Source organism: Oratosquilla oratoria, chromosome 40 (genome assembly GCF_046742065.1).
Source record: "Oratosquilla oratoria isolate Oo_2021 chromosome 40, ASM4674206v1, whole genome shotgun sequence".
In the NCBI taxonomy this organism is placed as follows: domain Eukaryota; kingdom Metazoa; phylum Arthropoda; class Malacostraca; order Stomatopoda; family Squillidae; genus Oratosquilla; species Oratosquilla oratoria.
Genome location: NC_134816.1, coordinates 21,018,451 through 21,041,832, shown reverse-complemented (window position 1 = coordinate 21,041,832; position 23,382 = coordinate 21,018,451). Strand labels below are relative to the sequence as shown.

The 23,382-nt window shown below is 34.7% G+C and overlaps 2 protein-coding genes across 5 annotated transcripts; one reads left to right on the top strand and one right to left on the bottom strand.

Annotated features, from left to right (window-relative positions):
* Positions 1 to 1,282: 1,282 nt before the first annotated feature.
* LOC143020571 (uncharacterized) lies at positions 1,283 to 3,657 on the bottom strand. Its single transcript, XM_076177004.1, has 5 exons — positions 3,359 to 3,657; positions 2,970 to 3,059; positions 2,281 to 2,340; positions 1,920 to 1,979; positions 1,283 to 1,762 (listed from the first exon to the last, which is right to left on the bottom strand). Exons 1-5 carry the CDS (start codon positions 3,435 to 3,437, stop codon positions 1,683 to 1,685), a joined length of 369 nt encoding a protein of 122 aa, XP_076033119.1. The 5' UTR covers positions 3,438 to 3,657; the 3' UTR covers positions 1,283 to 1,682.
* A 1,174-nt stretch (positions 3,658 to 4,831) lies between these two features.
* LOC143020662 (methionine-R-sulfoxide reductase B1-A-like) lies at positions 4,832 to 20,398 on the top strand. 4 transcript variants are annotated; one of them, XR_012965913.1, is made up of 5 exons: positions 4,832 to 5,278; positions 9,050 to 9,192; positions 12,617 to 12,765; positions 18,334 to 18,451; positions 18,916 to 20,398. XR_012965913.1 is itself a non-coding variant. In XM_076177188.1 (4 exons), the coding sequence occupies exons 1-4, from the start codon at positions 5,224 to 5,226 to the stop codon at positions 18,954 to 18,956; spliced, it is 357 nt and encodes a 118-aa protein (XP_076033303.1). In that variant the 5' UTR covers positions 4,832 to 5,223; the 3' UTR covers positions 18,957 to 20,396. The 4 variants fall into 4 exon arrangements, 3 of the variants coding, with proteins under 3 accessions (XP_076033303.1, XP_076033304.1, XP_076033302.1); XM_076177188.1 differs by lacking the exon at positions 12,617 to 12,765 and having other exon boundaries at positions 18,916 to 20,396; XM_076177187.1 differs by lacking the exon at positions 9,050 to 9,192 and having other exon boundaries at positions 4,840 to 5,278; positions 18,916 to 19,737.
* The last annotated feature ends 2,984 nt before the right edge of the window (positions 20,399 to 23,382 follow it).

Below are 23,382 nucleotides of genomic sequence, written 5' to 3'. Positions count from 1 at the left end.
TCGAACCCTACCTATCGAGTGAGATTAGGCCTACTGTACAACGACGGTACATACTAAAAGTCAGAGGCAAAGACTATATAAGAAAGACAGGAAGGGTTCGTAAGGTGTATAGCAAAAATATGTAGCCAGAATTGATGCCAAATACCGCTAGATTACTGTGGTTTCAACGCCATCTATTGAGCGGTTGAAAAATTAATAATCGAAGCGATAGCCATTGTTGCCATTTTATTGTATTTTATATATTTTTAAAATTATATATTGATTGATATTTTCGGCCTTGTATATGATTATTGTTTTAGCTCAATACTTTTTTTTTTACTTCAATTGTAACCATTACTGTGAAAATAGTATTTGCTTTCACATACTTGACATTTGACAATATCTCATTTGTATAATATTTTTCATACCTCTGAAATTTTCATAAAATATAAAAAAAAATTATATATACACACACACATATATATGTATATATATATTATATACATATATATACACACACATATACATATATATACATACACACACACATATATATATACATATACATACACACATATATATACATATACATACACACACACACACATAATATATATATATATATAATTCTCTTATTTGATTTATGTACATTTGAATTTCTTTATCATTAGTCTTCATGGGTATCATATGTGGTAATATGGGCAAATGAAAGCTTAGGTTTTATTTCATAATTTTATTAATTCCAAAGAACACATATTTAAAACTTAACATAAAGGTTTATTTACCTCTAACTTGCAAAGATACAAGAGAACAGAGCACAGAAAATTAAAACAACCAACATATATCAAAGAGCAAGTCATGCAAAAGCAAGCAAACAAAACAACAACTTAACAAAAAACAAAAACAAAGCATAAATTAAATGATAACATCATATCTATAATAAACGTAAAATGAATCATGCATGGTCACATATTTGAAAATTAATTATACACTTGTATAAGCACCAGTCCAGAGAGCAGAAATTCATGCATTGTAAAAGAAATAATTGTGCAAATAAAATAATCATTATCAATAATAGAATGACACATAATAAAGCAAACCTATTCAGTAAAAATAAAAAGCAAAAACGTGCATGGCTAAAACATTTACCAAAGCTTAACATGCCTTCATAAATAAAAACAGATAAAGTACTACATCTGTGATTGTGAAGAGAGTAGTGTTTTACATATAAGTAATTGCAAACAGTATATTTCAATGTTTTGCTTAATAAGAAAATATGTTATTTCCTTACAGGTTGGGGGGATGCAAATACAAGAAAAATGCTTTTGTGAGAAGTATGAAGTATTAAAGAACATCTATACAGACTAGTAGATATTAACTTTGTAGGTAATGAGAAATAAAGAGAAAGTAAAGAAATATCAACACTACCATACTGAACTATGATTTTACTTACTCTTATTAGCATTTGAGGTAAGAGGGGTTGCAGAATAATTTTGAGGATCACCTTCCCAACTTTTGTTTGGCAGCAATCTTCATCTATTCAATGATGAAAGAACATTATAATGAGGCACTGATAGTGTCTTTTTAATTGGATTAAATATTTTGCAAGTACAATTAGTAAACACAATCATTCTTACTTAAGAAATAATATTATACTTTAATTTTCTTTTGTTTACGACTAGCATTATATTAAATATGAGTTTTCACCTACCAGTGTTGGATATGACTTCCTCTACTTCCTCTTCCACAGTATCTGCAAATACAGTTTTGTCTGACATCTCACCTGCAAAAAATGAAAAAAATATATATCCCTTTCCTAAATGCACTATGGTAGTATTTGTTGATGTTAGCAAAACAGCAATATGATAGTAATGATTCTCAATTATAAAATGCATAGTTTCATACTTTAAAGAAAGGGAAATAGCAAATTTGTTCTTTACCAGAACAGGACAAGACTTCTCCAACTTGCTCCAAAACATGTCTTGCTTGTGATGTATCTGCTGTAATTTCAATGGCCAAACATTAAAAACTAATAAGAAATCTTGTAAATAATATATAGTACTCTTGTAAATAAATTATTTTAAAAATTACTGAGAGGACTCAATTCCCAATGATTGTAAGTTGGAGTTAGGGGACTTTGATTGAGGTAAATGCCGTCCTCTTGGTAACTTTTACCTAAAGTATCCATTTTTTCCAAGTGCACATGTTGGTAGCAGAAAAACGTACTTGATTTTGATAATAAATAATATGACTTTAATAGGAAATAAATATGTGGAATAAAGAATTTGTGGATATACCTACCATTTACTGATTGTTGAGCTGATGAGGAAAAATGCAATGCTGTAGATGTTCTCAAAGTACCTGTTAATTGGTGAATTTGTCATTATACTGCATATGCCAATGTCAGCGCCAGACAATCTACATGATCTACATTATATGCCAATCAGCAGCATTTTCTTTAATACTTTTGCATCTTTCACATTAACAGCTCATTATGAAGAAATATTTGTGGAATGTGAAATACTCTAATTAGAATATATCCTACAGGTTGATGGGGGCTACATCTCCAATACCCCCATGACACATTGCATCCAACTCACATTCATGTAAGAGAGCATGTGGAATAAATCTAAAACTGAGTTATAACTTCATTCATATATGTTTAGTAAATATTACTAAGTAATTTTATAAGAGATGACTTTATCTTCCTAAGACTACGTCCAAAACTCCAGCAATCTCTCTCTACCTGAGAGGAGTGTTGATGAGTGTATGCCATCCCCCAGCACCTACCAGAACAATTTCTATTCTTATCACATTATCACATATATGCCAAGAGTGTGAAACAGGTCTATAAAACATCTATATAACTGTGGACTCAATTGTGGTACTAATATCTGTTGTTGCAATTTGACATATGTTGCTTACTTTTTTATGATTTACAGGCCATCTCTTATAGAATTATGCAATGCTAATAAATGGTCAGTACTAACCAAAGTTCTCATCCAATGAACTTGACAAGATTTCCATTTCAATTTGCTGGTGATGCAAAGTACTTGCAGTATCCAAGTGCAGGTCAATATCTGTAGAATAATATATGTGATGTTTTGTACTGTTATAAACAGATAATGTATGTAAGGTATCTATGCTCAGAATTTAGTTTGTAATTTCAAGTTGAAATATGTTTTGTGCAAATACAAAAATTAGCTAATGGCAATGAAAGAATATTCTAAATAATGTTCAACTTTAAAGTAATACAGAAATATATAATATATAGAGACAAGCAATGTTTTGTTTCAAATGCAATGTGCTAATAAAATAAAGTAATTTCAATTAATCTCAGAACTGTGCTATACTATTTTCACATTGATCAAGCACTTACCTGCATCCATACTGGTTATTTCTGGCTCTATCTGGGTGTGCTGGATGTGATAGATAATAGAATGCATAATGAAAATCATTACTTCTTACCAATGTTAATTATTGTAATCTTATGATAATGTATATATAAAACTGCATTGACTCACCAGGCAAATTTTGATCTGGGTATGCACTGGGGCACAAACGGGTTGATGATGCATATTGCCGTTGAGAAAAATGATGGCTACATATCCTTTGACTTTTATTTAATTGTGTAGGTGTTTTCTTTCTTAATGTTGATATACCGGTTACTTGTATCCACTTTGAACATTACATGTATCAAAAAGAAGAGAATGTTGATTTACATTTTTACTTAATGAATAAAATGACACTTATATGTCTATAATACTTAATGTTGGCAGTATAATATACACTTACCTTTGTGGTTCTTTAGGAAACCGATGGTACATGAATTCAGGATGAGAACTTTTGGACCGATTGAACTAACCATGTCCATGTGTTCCAAGTGACAGATGCCTGAAATGTAAACATGCAGACGATTCAAAAAGCCCGCTAATTCTTTCCGAATGAAGCACAGCGATCTCTAGCGTTGATTGAAGTAACTAAACTTATGAGTAATCAGTTAGGCTATTTATACACTTTTCCGTCCCTTCCAGTCTTTCGTATATAGTCTTTGGTCAGAGGTATTCGAAGACATCTCGGAGGCATTCAGAAATTGTATGATAAGGTAATTCTATGCTTCTAACCTAACCTAACTAAACCAACCTAACATCTTGCAAGAAAATGAATCAATTGCATAAAAAATCCAAACCTAACCTAACATCTTGCAAGAAACGAATCAATTACCAAAAAAAAAAAAAAAATGCCTCCAACTTTTTGTATACGCTTACAACGACAGATATATTGTCGTCTACAGTTCAGAATGAACTTTAAAGAAACTTTATTCTATCCGCCCCAGACAAACATAATGATGTGGAAACAATGTCATTGGGTCATAATCACAATCGTGAGATGATGATACATATCGTATGGTAAAATAGTCGACCATAGAATCACGACAGTAGTACTCTTAAATTACATTTGCCAGATATCGTCATTTGATCACGAAGTTCTACAAAATAGCAACCATATACGCTGCATAATGAAAATCATATCGTCCATGAATGTTTGTTTATACTTTTACAATGCAAGGCTACTCTGTAAAGATCTTCAGTAAAATTGTTGGTATCATATTACACTTAACGATTTACACTGTAATGACTATCTTGGGGAAAACAAACTTTTCTTCAGGTTTCGAGAGATTATATTGGACATAATCTGATTACATAATTGGTTGTGCCGTCACTGCCGTGACACTGTGCGTGACGACTACCGGATGTACTCGTAAGTTACGTGAACATGGGCACTCTTGTCATCCGGACCAGTGTTACTCTAGAGTGAACCAGTGAGCCTATAGGCAAAATTGTCAGTGAGTCTTTTCAATACCCACTTTCTAGTTATCTTCAATCTAGTCCACGGCGGAGATGACAATTGTAGCAGCTAATGTATAATCACCAAGAAGCGGCGGAACGACAATAGCTTCTCTAGCATATTTGTTTACGATTCACAGCCAAATGAAGTCCGGCTATCTACGAAAGGAAATTGAAAATTATGTAATTATTAGTAAAATTGGTATTTGTTTTCAATAAATCCCCGTTCGCACGTTGTTCGTACTTCTGAGAGTTGCATGACCTACCGTAAGGTGATCTGAATTGTGGCGCTCAAAGATACTGAATTTATGCAACTTCAAAGCACGGGATTGGGAACAGTGCCAAAAGTGCAACAAAGTTAAGTCTTGGGGCAGCGGTAGAAGTTCAGCACAGAAAGATGGCTTTTTGTGCATGGACTAAAACCGAGAAGTATCGTGACCACTTTGAACCAGGTAATTTATTGTTTGCAAAAGTATTATTCAGTTATATAATTTGAAGTTGATCTAATATTAGGGAACCCATTGATCAAGTTCTGGACTTGACTGGAGGTATTTGGTGGCTTCAGCAGATTGCTGAAGTTATAAATAAGTTGCCAGGAATCCGTGTTGAAACTGCAAATGTTGACTGGGTTAGTATGAGTATATGAGAACTTGAAGAATGCTTATGGTTTGATTATTGCTGGAGATGTAAACATTTACCAACATGCCTCTGCAATACCTTAGACAACTCATGTGACATGTCTGCGGTCTCACTAATTGCCGAACAAACCGAACAAAACCGAGAAAAGCCGAACAAAACAACAAAACCCAAACAAGGACAGGTTTTGCTCAAATGCATACTTCTATATATATATATATGATTGCATTATTTGAACTATTTTCTTTAAAATGTGTGATTTCCATGTAATATGATCAAAGAGAACTTACGTTTTTATCCTCTGCAAAAATACCGAACACAGCTACGATTCGTCCAGCCCGCCGTCTATGATCACTGGTGGTATGGATCAAACTACACTCTTAAGTTTCTTACTGTTGTGTTAAATTACATGAAAATCACACATTTTAAAGAAAAGAGTTTAAATAATTCAACTATATGGAGTCTATTACACTAATAACACAACAGTAAGAAACTTAAAAGAGTAGTTTGATCCATACCACCAGTGATCATAGACGGCGGTCTGGACGAATCGTAGCTGGGGTCGGTAAAATTGCAGAGGATAAAAACGTAAGTTCTCTTTGATCATATTACACGGAAATCACACATTTTAAAGAAAATAGTTCAAATAATGCAACCATATATATATAGAAGTGTGCATTTGAGAGAAACCCGTCCTTGTATGGGTTTTGTTGTTTTGTTCGGCTTTTCTCGGTTTGTTCGGCAATTAGTGAGACCCCATGTCTGTACTGTGATAGTCTCCATTCCCCTAAGAAATAGAATTATTGTTGAATTTTCATACAGTGTGGATAGTGACAAAATTTAAGGTGGATGATATGATGCCAATGATTCCTGTATCCATTAACATTGCAGACCCGTGTTTCTGAAAGCCATCTTCCACCACCATATTTTGTTTTCCCACAAGCTCTTTATATGTCTAGTTTTTATTATGAAATATTGTTATTTATAAAAAGCTGCCATTGATCAATCCTCTGCATCAGTTCTTTCATGCAGATCTATACCTCCCCCCCAAGGAAACTGGTTTAGCATGTAATTCACCCAGGAAAGAGATTGTGTTGCTCCTTTAAAAGAGTGAATGTAAGATAGTCACAGTGTAGTATATTGTGCTATATTAGGGGTCACCACACTATGGCCTGCAGGCCAGATCCAGCCCACAAGGTTCATCCAGTCTGCCGCTCCACTGTACATATGAAGCAGAAAATAATTATATTAATTATTTTTCTAAAACTTTTTGGTAAATAAACATGTTGTCTTTATTTTCTTATCTATACATATATATATATATATATATATATATATATATATATATATATATATATATATATATATATATATATATATATATTTTTTTCTTATTGGTAAATATACCAGTATGTTGATTGTCTTTATCTTTTCTATATTCACTGTAATGTATTGAACAAAATGGTTATGTGGCTCACACTCATCATTCTCTTAGTTATCTGGCCTGCTGTGGAAAAAGTTTGGTGACCCTTGTGCTATATATATTCTGTTTAGTATTGTTATCTAAGGTAATTGGTGGCAGTTGCTGAGCCTGTACAATTCTTACTTCATAAGAGGGTGATTTCTCTACTGTGTGCAAGGGCGCAGCATTGCCCATAGATTGGTGTATATGTCAGCTCTGAGCTCACATTGGGGAGGGCAATAAGTACTAATCATAATCCAAGACCATGGTTAATCACTACACCATCCCACAATCTCTCTTTCCATACAGTAACACAAAATCTTTTCATTGAGTGACTTATGGGGTGAACGGGCCCTGACCATTTTCCTTGGAGATGCTGATCTTGCAAGAAAGAACCTGATCAATGGATTGATTGATTGCTTGAATAGATACCACACAATGACAAGTATAAGGATTTCTCAAAACAAGTTTCAAACTTTCAATTCCAGAAATCTAGAAAAAAATGTAGTAAAGGAAGGTAGATACTGAAGCAACCTCACCTTTTTCCAGTTATAGATAAAGCCATCAAGAAACTAAAAAACTTTCATGCAGAAGGCTTGGATAAGATATCAAACTACCACCTGAATCATCTTGCCCAGTACCTGCAAAAGCCGCACAGAATGTGCAACCTTTCTTGATCACATAGTTATAATCCTGTATTTTATTTTAATAGATTTATTACACTCAAGGAGCATCAAACCTAATACAAAATGTAGCTATTTACAGAGTACCAGTGACACACATAGAGTGGTGGACACTTGGAACAAACTGGACAATGAAATAGTGTGCGCAAAAACCATTCATGAGTTAAAGAGCAAACTAGACACTGCGAGGTACAAAAGCGGGACACCACGAACGTAGCTCCCCTTCCCACAAAATACAACTAGGTAAATACACAAGACACACCCGAACCAGACACTGATGGAATTGATTATATACAGTTGAAAACATACCAAAGTGCAGATGGTACAAAAGAATTGCATCCAATTAACCACCTTCAGGCAAATATTCACAAACATCAAGAGCTAATATTATCGATGAGGTATCAAAGGGGTTTCCATGGGACATTCAGGACAATAGTTAAGCCAGCTGTTGGCATAAGGGGCATCATGCAGTCTGCACAATTACCTTAGTACGTCTCTGGTCTCACCCATCAGTCCAACTGTACAATTGCTAGGTATAAGGTGGATACTCACCACATTGTGCCATTTCACCATAAATCCACTGCATCTATGTGTATGTGGAAGAGGAAGAAAGCTGTCATAGTGTTGGATGTACACACAGTCTTTTAGCATTGCTACAGTGGCGAGTAGGGAGGTAGGCAGCTTGTCATACTATCTGCTTGTAAGAGGATGGGAGGGCAATAATAGTAGTAGCAGCTGATGGATCTATACTACAGGCAGTCCTCATTATTGTGATATCCCAGGTTGTAATATCCTAGTAACCTGGAAATGAGTACATATGATATCCTGAAACCAAACGATCTGCCAGAGTACTCAATATCCTACTGATTTATCTCTTATATTAATAAGACATCTAAATTGTTGGAAAGGTTGAACTTAGAATGATAAAATAATACACATATTCTTCCCCCTTACAAAGGAGAGAGCCAGCCTAGGCATGCACCCATCTTCACTCATCCCACTCCCATCTGTTACCCATTTTGTTTCCCTTTCATCTTAGTTTCTCCTGCCCACTGCCTAAGTCAGAAGCAATGCAGTAAGGCACAGCACATCCACAGCAAGGCCAGCTGGTTCATTTACATGACAGCTCATCCCCCTTCTCCAAAAATATAAAAGACGAAAAGTACCCTCAGGCCATGTCACATATCTACCTCACCAAATCAACATGGCTCCAAAGAAGGCTGTTTCACTAGCATACTGTTCACAAACCATACCCAACAAATACTAGATGGCTTTAGCAAGTGGCACCTGACAGAACAGTAATGATGGCAGTTGAAATAAGACCCTAGATGCCTATTGCCAAAATATATTCAAAATTATGTCTGAAACCTGACTTACAAATTGTCCTAGAACACTGTTTTACATAATACCCCCAAAGATATATGAATATGTATTGGTTCCAGGTGTATACCTGTGTAGGCGATGTGATAGTGAGCTGTTTTCAAGTAATGAGAAGTACCAACACTCTTCACCATGGCCTGCATTTATGAACACAATTAACAACAGTTCTGTGCATAAGTTCAAACAAAGCACTAATGCATACAAGGTAAAATGATTGTGTGAGATGTGCCCATTATGCATTGCTTTAAGTGTTGTAAAAATGTATATAATTTTGTTTTGAATTAATGAGTGATGTTTAATCTAACTAATATGCATTCATATCACTGTAGCAAAAATACAAATCAGTAAATATTCAGTACACAATTTCACAATAAAAGCCATGACAGGAATTAGATCATATTGAAAAGACTATAGTGGAAAAAGCCATTGCAATAGAATTGAAAACTTCCTGTAATAAATTTTGTTCTTTTCTAGTTGATTATATATAATTATTACTTGTCTATAACATCTTTAAAGATGAAAAATCTGTAGCACATCCATAACACATATGACAAGTTTTGTGTTGAGTTGGTCATAATTTTCTTAGATAATTGAAAGTAGCTTTACTGAAGGAGACATGTTGGAGGATCATGATATAATATGTAACATAAAAAATGACAGATTTTGAGTCATAAGATTACATATTTGCACATCAAAATTAAGAAAATTTGGAAATTGAATTTTTAATCCCATTATTATAGAATTGATTATTGTGAAGGGGTTGTACTAGGATATATACAAGACTTTTTTTCTAACATCAGTAAAAGCATTACTAAGTTCAAGTAATTGTGGATAGAGATAGATCCTCTAAATATATTTAACTTCATTCATGATGTAGTTCATGCTTGATGAAGTTACTGGTGTTGAATTTTCTACATAAAGTTCCTAACCAGGAAATGTAGTAGTTATTATGGCAGGTTTATTTAATGGTTTGAATTAATTTCCCTTGGGTAGATCATATTTCTAAGGAAGTGATATATAGTTTAAGTTTATTTATTTGTTTATGTATTAATTTGTTTATATATTTTTTGGTGGTAAGGGTAGGAGAATATACAACTTTTAGAAACTATTGCTTATAATAATAGTTGTTTATGGTTAGGGGAGACTGTTTAGATGTTCAATGTTGGTTCCAGATGTATGTGTTCTGACAAAATACTAAAACTGCTGTTAAGATGGGATGGAGTGATGGGGCTAGGCATCCTGTTGTCTGTAATCCTAAAGGGACAAATGTGAGTGTAGCAGTTTTAGAAGGATCAATTTGTTGAGTGTAGTTGGGAAGGCATATGGGAGGGTCTTAATTGAGAAACAGGAAGTAATTGGTGAGGAACAGTGTGGGTTTAGGAAAGTTAAAGGTTCCATGGATCTTATTTTTGTGGTAAGGAAGATATATGAGAAAGCTTTAGGAAAAGTTAAGGATTTTTGGGGGCCTTTATGGATCTGGAACAGGCTTATGACAGGATAGACAGGAAGGCACTGTGGGAGGTTTTGCAGATATATGGGATTGGGGGGAAGCTGTTAAGGACAATCAAGAGTTTTTACGAGAGTAGTAGAGCCAATGTTAGAATTGTAAAGGGAGAGTGACTAGGCTGAAGTAAAGGTGGGACTGTGATAGGGATGTGTCATGTCACCATGGTTGTTCAATAAGTACATGGATGGGGTGGTGCAAAGTAAATGCAAGGGTAATAGGCAGGGGACTGGATATGGTGAAAGAAAATGGAGAAAAATGGGAGGCGAGCCAGTTGTTGTTTGTTGATGACACTGTGCTTGTGGTAGGGTCAAAGCAAGGATTAAAGGAGTTAGTGACGGAGTTTCACAGGTATGCTATAGGAGAAAGTGGAAGGTAAATGCAGGTAAAAGTAAGGTGATGAGATATCCTAGGGGAGAGGATGGCAGCAAGTAAGTCTTAAGGAGAGGCTGGAGGAAGTGGATAGCTTTAGGTATTTGGGGTTGTATGTGCCAGGAAAGGGAGGAGTGGAGGTGGAAGTAAATTGTAGACTGAGAGAAGCAAGTAAATGCCTTGAGTGATTAAAAAATGTCATGAGAAACAGGCAATTGGGAATGGATGCAAAGAGGATATTATATGAAGGGGTGGTTGTGCTGATGGCACTGTATGAGGCAGAGACCTGAAATTTAAGAGAGGTAGAGAGGAAAAGTTCAATTGTATCTGAGATGAAATGTCTAAGAAATATGGTAAAGGTTACAAGATTGAATAGAGTGAGAAACAAGGAGGTGAGGAGGAGAGCTGGGGTGGAAATGGATATGAGTTGGTACTTTGCCTTTGACTTGGTTACCTCCCTTGTAAAAGGAAAAAGCCCTTGGTATATAGATAGACAAAAAACGTAAGTCTTAAAGTTTCTAACTTAATATATCTTGTAAATCTGTCTAAAAAAATAAGTCCTGAAGAAATTAAGTTGAAATGAGTTTTGTGAGATACAAGCTGTGTAGAATTGGCATACATTATAACTGAAATTCATTTTTTTTTTTTTTTCTCAATTCCAAGGAGCTAATATACTGTTATTTCTCAATTCCAAGGAGCTAATATACTGTTATTTCTCAATTCCAAGGAGCTAATATACTATAAAAGGAAGACATATTGAAATGGCAAAAGATACATAACTTTGAATTGTAATGCTGGGATTTCTATTTCTATATTAGGTATATTTGTTAGATTCATGTAACATATCCAGAATCACTTTGATTGTAGTTCGAATTAGACATATGCCTTGAGGTGTATTTCCCACTCCCTTTCATCCTGTTTGCCCACATGACTTTTCTCCTTAGTAACAAGACCACCTTGTCCACCCCTACCACACCCTCCAGGTTTTAGTGGGAAAGGAAAGCATGTCCCAGGCTTTGGTTATCAGCTTGTCCTAGTCCATGGAGATGGAACTAAGGATTGGTTTATTGACAAAAATTCTGCATTTCAAGAAGAGGAAATTGGAGCATGGGGTAATCCCATAACACTGGAAATATAGGTAATTAGAAACACCCGACATGAGTAACTCATTTAGGATGGGTGGTTGCATGCAAGGTGTTAGGTAGGCAAAGTCATTGTCAAGGATGAGTTATAGGATGGCAATTGGGTAGAGCTTGGCATTACTCAGGGAAGTGGGAGTCATATTAAGGTGGGACTTTGTTCATACAGGTCAGTTCTTTCTTTGTGCTCCTCGCCCAGAGGAAAAGTACAGTATGTGGATAATGGAATACTAGTAATTTTGGTGGGGAACTGGTGAATTTAGTTATATTTACAAATGTATTCAATTTGATATTAAGGCAGGACTCCATTCATACAGATACAAGTATGCCAAGCATCCTCACAGCATAATACACAATAAGTTAACAAAAAGAGTTAGATGTAGTATTAGTATGGTGTGGCCTCTGTCATTTGCTGTACGATAAGGATTTAAGAATCCAGTGTTGATTATTACATGTTTAAGTAGATCCTATGTCAGTATAGAGTTTTTTCTTTATGAACAGCTGGCAGACACTATTATGAAAGCAACCCAATCTCAGCATTAGATGATGTGAATCTATCATAAGTGTGTTATTTGGTTTGTTGGTTGCAATACTAATTACTACACGGCTTCCAGGACTGTATGCATGTGCTGAGTGTGGCTTTGAATTGTTTTCAAGTAAATCTAAATATGATCATCACACACCCTGGCCAGCCTTCACTGAGACTATTCACAAGAACTCTGTCTCCAAGAAAGCTGAAGAGGATTCACCCACTGCCTTAAAGGTTTAACCATTTTCTTTGTTTTGTTTTTTCAAGAATGTAATAACAGTAGTATTATTTATTGGTTTCTTGGTGTCAATTTTTTTCTTGTCATCAGATATGGTGAGAATTTTATATATTGATATCACAAGATAACTTATGCACACATGTTTTGTCTAGTTTCAATTAGAAAGTGATACCAGTTTGATTATTCTTTCATTCTAAGTTTTCTAAAATATAGAATTAGGTTAGGACAGGTAAGTCATTTGCTAATTATAATTGAACTTGAACCTGATTTTTCTTTGGGATTCCAGATATTGATTATTTCCTTTGATTTTTTGAGAAATAAGAGCTAGGCTCACTGCTAATCATTGTAATTCATTTTGCTGCAAAAGTAGGGCTGATCCCCATCATATGTGGTAGATATATTATTAAAGTACAGTACCATGTATAGCCAAGAGTTGCATGAAATGAGTGTACATTTACACAAACACAAAAGATAAAGTATGATTGGTACATGAGAACAGTAGAAAAGGATAAAATGTCAGGGTGGAGGGCAGTAACTAGCAGTCTCACAAGGGTTGATATGCTCATAATGTTCCTGATCTATGTAAACGACATGATAGAAGGTACAGCAAACTACTTTAAAATGTTTGCAGATAATACATTTCATGAAAAGAATAAAAGGTGAGGAAAAGAGGAAATTATTATGAAAACATTTAGACAGTGTATATAGTGGTCCTCATTTCCAGATGTAAGTAATATTCTTCACAGATGTTAACAATCTGTGAGTATCTGCTGCCCACTTTAAAACACTCATGGACCCACTGTTATCTTATATAACTAGAGAAAAATATTATATCCATTTATTTATATGTTAATTGAAAAAATATTGTAACATAATAAGTTAGAATATATATATATATATACTATACTATATTTGCTGGTATAGAAGATGCACCCTATTTTATAAAGAAATTTTGTGAGAATGAAAAATATATTTTTTTAAGAAAATGTTTCATCATGAATTTATTGAAGGTGAGAGAAGTTCTTTTAGAGGAAAATGAATGATTTTGTGTATTGCCATGTTAGTGGCAGAAGCAATGGAGATATTTTCAGGTTATTGGCAATACCAACATTGATACTGATCAAGTTCATTTTGTTTTCAAATTAAATGTGATACTTTCTTATGAAATAAGCTGGCATAGTTGCCATCTTAGGGGCCATCATGAAAGTCAAGCTGGAAAGTGTAAATTCATGGTAAATGTGTGAGATGTGGATACGATAGTTGTTACTGTGGGAGGGAAGCAGAGCAGTGATGACACATAATCATCTGTGGGTTGGTACAGGATAGATGAACAGGGAGGATATCTGGACAAGGAAAATATTTTGAGTACAGTAAGTCCTCGTTATACGGTACATATGTGTTCCTGAAAACCTTACCGCAAATTGAAATTACCGTATACCGAACCCATTATAGCATGTAATAATAGGATATGGCAGATGTACCTTCTCCCTGCTCTTTCCTCTTCAAAACACGAGCGAATACCGTATCTGTGAATTTTTCTTACCGTAAATAGAATAAAGGGTAGTAATTACCAAATACTGTAACTGTGAATTTGCCGGATAAAGAATTACTGTATAAGGAGGAATCACTGTACCTAAACCTTTCACAGTACAAATTTACAATTATACCTGTGAGTATTCAAATCCATAAGTGCTAAATGATGACTGTATGCCTGAAACCAAGTGTGGAAAATAAATTTCAGAGGCAAAGATGATAAACTTTTAAAAATTGGTAAAAGCTCAAAAAGATCATCAATGAATTACATAATTAGAAGTGAAGAAGGATAAGGGAGGGTTGGTCATGGATAACTTGTCACCTAACAAGCATATCAGCAAGATTGTGGGCAAGATACAGGTTATTGATCAGCATACATGTGGTAAAAAAAAATATATATATATATACAGGTAGTCGTCGACTTACAACCTATGCGACTTACGACTGATCGACTTTACGACCACGAGATGGTGCAATAATGTCCAACATTTTAGAATTGCAATGTTATGCCTGGCAGTGCAGTACATTACTCAGCACGCTGCGAGACGCGAGTACGAAAGTTTTGGCAGGCTGCCGGCAGCATCCCAGCCAGCTAAATATTCTTTCATTTTGTTTGTTTGAAGTAAAATGTTTCCTAATTTTGCATTGCATTTTGTATTTTTGTATGTTTTGCAATTAATAAAATATAACAAACTTTTTATGCCTAGGCTAGTTTGTTGTCGATAACAATATGTTCGGTACAGTACTTAAACGAAAAGAATGTGTTTTGTTGAAATAAAAAAAAATCCTAATTTTGCCTTACATTTTGTATTTTTATGTTTTGCAATTAATAAAATGTAACAGTATTTTTTTATGCCTAGTCTGTTGTCGATGACAAAATGTTCGGCACAGCATTTTGTATTTCTATGTTTTGCGATTAATAAAATGTAACAGTAAACTTTGTTTATGCCTAGTCTGTTGTCGATAACAATATTTTCGGTACAGTACGTAAACGAAAAGAATGTGTTTCGAAATATTTTTTTCCTAATTTTGCTTTACAATGATTTTAATGTAACCAACAAAAAAGGATTTGTAGGTCAAAGATGACAGGACTTTATTCAGTATGCGTAGGCCTAGGCTACGTTTCCTAATGAAAATGATAAAAAGTTAATGAATATTAAACAACGTAGCTCAAAGATAATAAGATTTTATTCAGTATGCATACGTTTCCTAAAGAAAGTCTGATGGTAAAATAATACAAAGGTTAACAAATGCAGTATTAAATATCATAGGTCAAAGATGATAGGATTTTATTCAATATGCTTAGGCCTAGGCTACGTTTCCCAAAGAAAATCAGATGAAATTATAAAAAGGTTAAAAATACTATACAACATAGTTCAAAGATGCTAAGATTATTTCAGTATGCTAAATATACAATATATATATATATATATATATATATATATATATATTATATAAAGGGTAATATATACTGTATATATATATATAGACCGACTTGCGTCCAGATCGACTTACGACCTGTCTGTCGGAACCGAACTCGGTCGTAAGTCGACGACTACCTGTGTATATATATATATATATATATATATATATATATATATATATATATATATATATATATATATATATATATATATATATATATATATATATGTATATATATATGTAATCTGCCCTAGGCTGGAATAAGCAGTGATAATATGGCCTCCACACAAAATGAGTTGCAATAGGATTAAGGTAATACAAGGAGCAGCATTGAAATTGGTTCACAGCTTTACAGAGAAACATTATAAAGAGATACTAATATCACTGGACCTGTAACCATAAAAAAAGAGAGAAAAAGGCAACATAATCACAGTGGTCAGGTCATTGAATGGGTGATACTTCACTAATGCAATATTTGAATTGAATTGAAATTGAATTGAATTGAATTTAATTTTATTTGGATACAATCATACATACAGTAAGTACAATACATATAAGACTCAATATTATACATAGTACATATAATTGTACATCCGAGGATGGCACAGAAAGTCAAGAGACTTATTTCCACTGTGGTCCTCATATAAAAACTAGGAAAAGATTGTCATAGTAAAAGCTAGGTTATAAGAAGTGTAAATTAGGATTATAAGAAGTGTAAATTAAACATATAAACTATTTTCTTCAGAAAGAACAGTGTCTAAAAGATAACATTTAACTGATTTTTTTAAAACTGCTTTTAGATACAATTGATTGAATGTTGGTCGGTAAGGAGTTCCAAGCAATAGCACCAGTGTATTTGAACGTACTTTTCCCTAACGAACTATTAAACCTAGGTACAATAACAGATGACCTACTAGAACGAGTTCTCAGGGAACGAGCATTTCTAACAAGTGTAAAGGTATCTGACAAATAACTGGGACAAGAGTCGTTTACAATTTGGTGAACATGATTAAGCTTTAACTGAACAACACGTTTCTCAACAGGTAACCAATTTAACAGTTTAAAATGCGTATAATCTAGATGAGTACGCGGATGGAGTTTCAAAACAGTCCTGATTAGTTTGTTTTGACATATTTGAAGATTACTCTTAGATTTTTTAGATAGGTTGCTATACCAGGAAGAACAAGCATAGTCAATATGACACTGTACCAGGGCCGAAGATAGTAACTTCATTGTCTCTACATCTAGGTATTTTTGTATTCTTGCCAAAAATTTTGTTCTGGAGCTGACTCTTTTAATTATTTTTTGTGCCATAACTTCTCCTGACACTTTTTGATCAATTTCTGTTCCAAGATATTTAACAACAGACTTAGGTTGAATACTAGTATCATTACATTGGATGTGTAAGTTGGGAGCATTTTTGAGTTTTTGATTAGAGCCAAAGAGAATGGTTTCTGTTTTACCTAGATGTAGAGACAATTTGTTATCCATCAACCACTTGCTGACATTCAATAACTCTTCACTGAGTAACATCTCAATCCTATTTACATCTTTGCCAGAAACTAGTAAGGCTGAATCATCGGCATACAACAGCAGTTTACAGTTCACAGCAGCTTTCATGTCATTCACATACAAAAGAAACAACAGCGGACCTAAAATGCTACCCTGTGGGACACCACAGGTTATTTGTGCTGTTTTTGATGTTGTACCATTTACATTCACAATCTGTTCTCGACCTGTTAGATAAGACCTCATCCAATTAATAACATCTGATTTGAAACCTAACGCTTTTAATTTGAATAATAGAATATCATGATTTACAGTATCAAAAGCTTTCTGGAGATCTAGCATAACCATTCCACAGTAATTACCTCTATCAATTTCACCTTTGATATAATCTGTCAAATTAATCAAACATGTATCAGTAGAATATGATTTTCTAAAGCCTGATTGTAAATCATAGAACAAGTTATTACTTTGAATGTATTCATAAACCTGGTTATAAACAACTCTTTCCAAGACCTTCGATATAATACCGAGCACTGAGACAGGTCTATAGTTACCGGATTCTGTTTTGCTACCCTTCTTGTACAAAGGAATAACTTTTGCTAATTTAAAATCTTTGGGAACTTTGCCCTGTTGAATCGAAATATTGATTATGTGAGTGATACAGGGAGCAATCTGCTCAGCTGAGTCATTCACAAATCTGGCTGGAATATTATCTAGTCCGGTAGCCTTAGACCTGTTAACAGTCTTCAACATTTTATACACATCTACCTTAGCAACCGTAGACAGAGCAAAGGTGTCATGGGTTACACCCTGATTCCAATAATAATTATTAATGTGTTCTTGGCCAAAAAGACCTGAAGGTACTGGTAAATTTGCTGATTATCATACTGCTGTAGGATTAGGATAAACTAACATTTTTTCTCTGTACGGTTATATCACATTTTATATGCATGTACCCAGTAATATATGTCAGTGATATTATTTACGATTCTAAATTCCCTTTGAATAGTAAATGTCAATTTTGGAAAAGTTAGTGGTATGTCCAGATGAACTTAAATGTGCACTTCAGTGATATTAATTATATATTCTTGGTACAGATATTATGTGGCAAATGTGGCAATGGCTTAGGTCATGAGTTCCTTAAGGATGGACCAGATGCGAAGATGTCACGCTTCTGAATATTCTCACACTCCCTCAAGTTTATTCCTAAACAAGGTGAGGATGTTCTGAGTAGTTATTTGTTTTATCTCAGTTGAGGTATCATGTTCATTAACAAACAACTCTTTAGACAAAACAGTTCCAATTATACTGTAAACAAGTATTAGAATATAAAGCATCTTACTTGCTGGATGTTAGCCTTGGTTATTTGTCACATAACTCCATAGACCATATGATGCCGTATTCACAAGTTGTAGAATTGAGTTGTTTTAATGAGTAATATCTCGAAAGTAGGCAGTTCTTAATAATTGCATTAGGTCACTGCTCTCAGGTATTTGAAAAAAAGGGTAATGAGATTCACAAAGGGTGATGGAGTTAGAAATGATTGTAGAAGATGAGAAGTTGGAAAAAGTGGAGAGATAGTATTTGGACTCACATGTAGTAGGAAATAGGGGAGTGAGCTTTGAAATACTTACCTCAGTGTTGCTTCAACAAGATTGTAATTCAAAATTTCCTTACAGGGGGAGTTGTGCAGGACAAAGATGAGAAGGCCTCTTCATGAGGTCCATCTGCTGGGTGTGACCGTGGAATAAAAAACCAGAACACTCAGCAAGATTGTAGTCTCATCTAAATCCTGACCTTGTTGCCTTCAACTGTTTTAGTTATACTGTCATATTTGATGATAGCATCAAATTTTGCACAATATGACTAATATAGGTTTAATAGTTTCTTAATAGTAAATGACAGATGAAGTATGGAAATTAGTTGTACAGTTTTGATGTAAAGTAAAAAATGGTGGTCTTGTTTAGATTGCAAGTGTTTACATATGTGGATATTTTTCCCACTCTTCATCTGAAGTTGAAGCTATGGAGATTAGATTTTTGTTGTTAAATGAAAGGACAACACAATGTGACCTATGCCAGGTCTTCAGAAATTATCTATGTAGCACAGACAGATACTTTGTGCAAGATTACAAAACTTTTTTTTATCTGATTTTATTTAGATTGATATTGTAATTAGTCAATCTATTGCCCCGTTTCTTTTTTTGTAGATGGATATAATAAACTGATACACAAAATAGGTCATGCGAAGAATAGCTAATTGGAAAAGTGGACAGAATTTATGAAGCTGCAGAGTAAAGCTTGAAAATAGACCTCACCAGTGGATGCTGTTCAAATGTTCCTTTTTCAATTAGTTGATGTCAGTATGCCTATATATTAAGATGTGGCATGGTGCATATTATGATGTTTTGTTTGTCAATGCTTCCTTAACCCATTCAACTCCGATGATAAGATGTCTTGTCATTTGGTCAAATAAAACAAAAAATCATAAAACACCAAAATGTTTGATCAAACACCAGAAAAATATGACGTTAGTCCTCGCTTCGCTCGCAGCGAAGCGAGGACTGACGTCATATTTTTCTGGTGTTTGATCAAACATTTTGGTGTTTTATGATTTTTTGTTTTATTTGACCAAATGACAAGACATCTTGTCATCGGAGTTGAATGGGTTAAAGTTCTATTTTTTACCTCTTCAGGACAATGATAACCTTCAACTAATTAAATCTTTCGATATTAACCACAATAAGATCAGCAAAGGGCATCAATTTAGTGAAAGGATTAGTCAAGACAGTCTCATCCTATAAAGTTTGCCATCAGGAGACAAAATACCTTTTCCCATATGTAAAAATACACCATTTTCTAAGTTTACAGATTCAGTTTTCCTCATGTAAGCACAGTACAAAACCTCATTGACCTCATCATATAAATACTCTGACTAAACTCAAGCATTCAGTAACCTCCCAAATGCTTAGACCATGGTCTTGGTCCAAGAGAGAGTCTTAGCAGTTTTATCACCCAGTGCAGTAACTTAAAGGCTGCAGTCAGGATCTCCAGTGATTTTGCAAGAAGTGCAACGTCATCAGCAAGTTTAACCCATTCAACTCCGATGACAAGATGTCTTGTCATTTGGTCAAATAAAACAAAAAATCATAATAAAACAACAAAATGTTTGATGATCAAACAGCACCAGAAAAATATGACGTCATCAGTCCTCCTCGAGGAGGACTGATGACGTCATATTTTTCTGGTGCTGTTTGATCATCAAACATTTTGTTGTTTTATTATGATTTTTTGTTTTATTTGACCAAATGACAAGACATCTTGTCATCGGAGTTGAATGGGTTAAGATTAGTGACCTTGATGTTACCAATCGATGTTCCACAAAAATGATATGGATGGGTTTGGCTGTAGCTTATTTTTATATGATATAGTGTACCAATAGCAAGTCCAGATTACCAAGTCAAACAAATGAATCAAAGTTGGTGGTGACCAGAGTAATAAGTTGTGAGGGTTATGTTTGGATTGCCAAAATGAACTAGATTTCTTTCACCAAATGGGATATGATTATGATTGAAACACACAGATTAATACAATTATTGTATGCACAGAGCTGTAGAGTTAGATTTATATTCTTAATCAGCTCCAGAACATTATGTAAACTTGACATCATGTCTTCTATGTGTCCAAAATGTCCTTATGTACTTGTTACTTATGATGTATGTTGCACTTTACAGGTTAATCCACTCAGTATAGTGATGCCTTTTACTTACTTTACTTTATCCGTCCTCTTGTACCGTCTTGGACGTCGAGGGGAGAAAGAGTTTTCTGTCTCTGGCAAGATGGACGGCTTGGATGGGTGGGATGTTGTGGGTCTTTAGAGTTTCTTTCACACCCTCAACCCAGGTCTTCCTTGGTCTTCCTCTTGCCTTGTAACCTGATATTTTCTTATTGTATGCTTTGCTGGCAAGTTGGTGAGGTGGCATGCATGTCAGATGTCCAAACCACCTGATTGTTTGTCTCTGAATACAATGGAGGACAGGTGTTGTTCCCATCATTTCTCTGATCGTGGTGTTTCTGATCATGTCCCGTCTGGTTTTGTTGACGGCTCTCCTCAGACATCGCATCTCACAGGTGGTTATTTTGCGTTCTAGACTTTTGGTCAGGGTCCATGTCTGGCACTGATATGTCAAGGTGGGGACAAAGATGGAGTTAATGAGTTTGGCTTTGGTTTCACTATGGATGTTGGGGATGTTTGAGGAGTGGGGCAAGCTGGTAGCTGATGCTGTTGGCCTTCTGTACTCTCGTCTCAATCTCTCTGTTGAGACGTCCGTCTTCAGTGAAAATACTCCCGAGGTACTTAAACTCACTGACTTGTTTCAGCGGAGTTCCGTCAATGCTGATTTTAAGGTTGCTAGGTGTTCTGCTAACCTTCATCGTCTCGGTTTTGCTGATGCTAATCTTCGTATCGAGTTTCTAGCACTGTGTGTTCAGGCTGTCTCTGCTCTTGAAGTTGATGCCCCTGTGCTGATATTAATTACTCTAATATTCTTTTAATGAAATCTGTAAAGAATGTCACTGTCCCATAGGGGTTAAAGACTGAGGTTGTAATTATGGACGAAATATCATTTAACATCTAGTCATTAGCTTCATACACATTGTCAAAAGGTTGTGTTTAGGTTGTTTTGTTGATAGTGTATCTGCCTTCAGTCTTTTCCCAGGGATTATGAAATCAGGGCTGTATAGATGTAAAAGTGGAATTCTAACATAACTGTTATGCAAACTATTGTTGTATTCCTTCCAAATGCAATGTTAGTAACCATAATAAATAGCAGCAACGTAGTGGCATGGCTCTGATAATGAAAGAATTCATTTAGCCAAAAACTGACAAAGAATGTGCAGTTCTGAAACAAAGGTGTTCATATTTTGGTATTTTATACAGAGATATGTGATAGGTAGCAAAGATTCTATACACTTAAAAAGGGTGATTTTATATCTGCTGAAATAGAAAAAAAAAAGTTGTAGAGCATTATGATTACTTTCTGTAGCTCTCATAGTAAATTAAAGCTAACTGCTTCTATTCAGGAATTTTTCTTCACATCCTCTTATGATTTATCTTCCAGATTCAAATCTCCCTCCAAAATTAATAGACTGCATTTCTTCATGGTGAAGAACTTGCCAAATGTGGACTTAATCAAATGACTATCCATAAGTAGAGCTTGAATCCAGAACTCAATACAACAAAGTCCAGTCCCTCACAATCCTTCCTAATGCTGCAGTCAAAAGGAAACCGCATGCAATCTTCAGCACCAGCATGGAAGTAGTCACTGCCCCTTGTGGTAATTATTATTGGGAATATTAGTGCTTACCTCTGTTCAGGAAACTTTTCCTTGAGGTGTTATTTTCTTTTGATTCAGGAGCCTATTATGAAACTTCAAACCACACCTATCATAACTTTAAATAAGATACAGTTAAACTCCCCTCCCCTTTATTTGTTAAATCTATGCTATAATTTTGGTTTGACAAATCGGGAAACTTTGAGAAATTACTTAAAGTGGATGTTAACCCATGACTTTTTGAGCTCTACTCGAACACGTAAGAGTCCCATCGAATACGGCTCACTATCGTTGGGTCAGAGTGGATTACCCTAAGCTCAGGACGAAGACGGGGCCCTTTTAAAACCTTCAAGGCAAGGGACCTTACGTCTTCTGTTTCAGAAGCCTTCTAGTTCTATCTAATTCAAGCCTACCAAAGTTTGAGAACCCAATCAATAAATTCTCAGACTTTGCCATGTATTTGTTAAACCATAATTTCCATACCCTTCCATACTAAAAGAATAGTATATGGCACAAAGATCCCATTCCCATACTGATACCAATTTTTGCCTAACCATTCAATTTCTTCAAATGGTAGATATAAGAAATTGCCAGCACATTGAGTATCCAACAAGCATATGTGTGAATTGCTTGGCCCCAACAAGTACCCCATGGCCAAACCCAAGTCAGATTCATGATAATTGAGACGGAAGTCGTATGTACAGAAGCATTATGATTCACCATTCCAGCACAAATTGATGCACCATTGACACGTAATTATTCACAATCAAGTTATTTAAAAAGGTTTCCCATTTCTTCTTTGTTACTTTTGTTG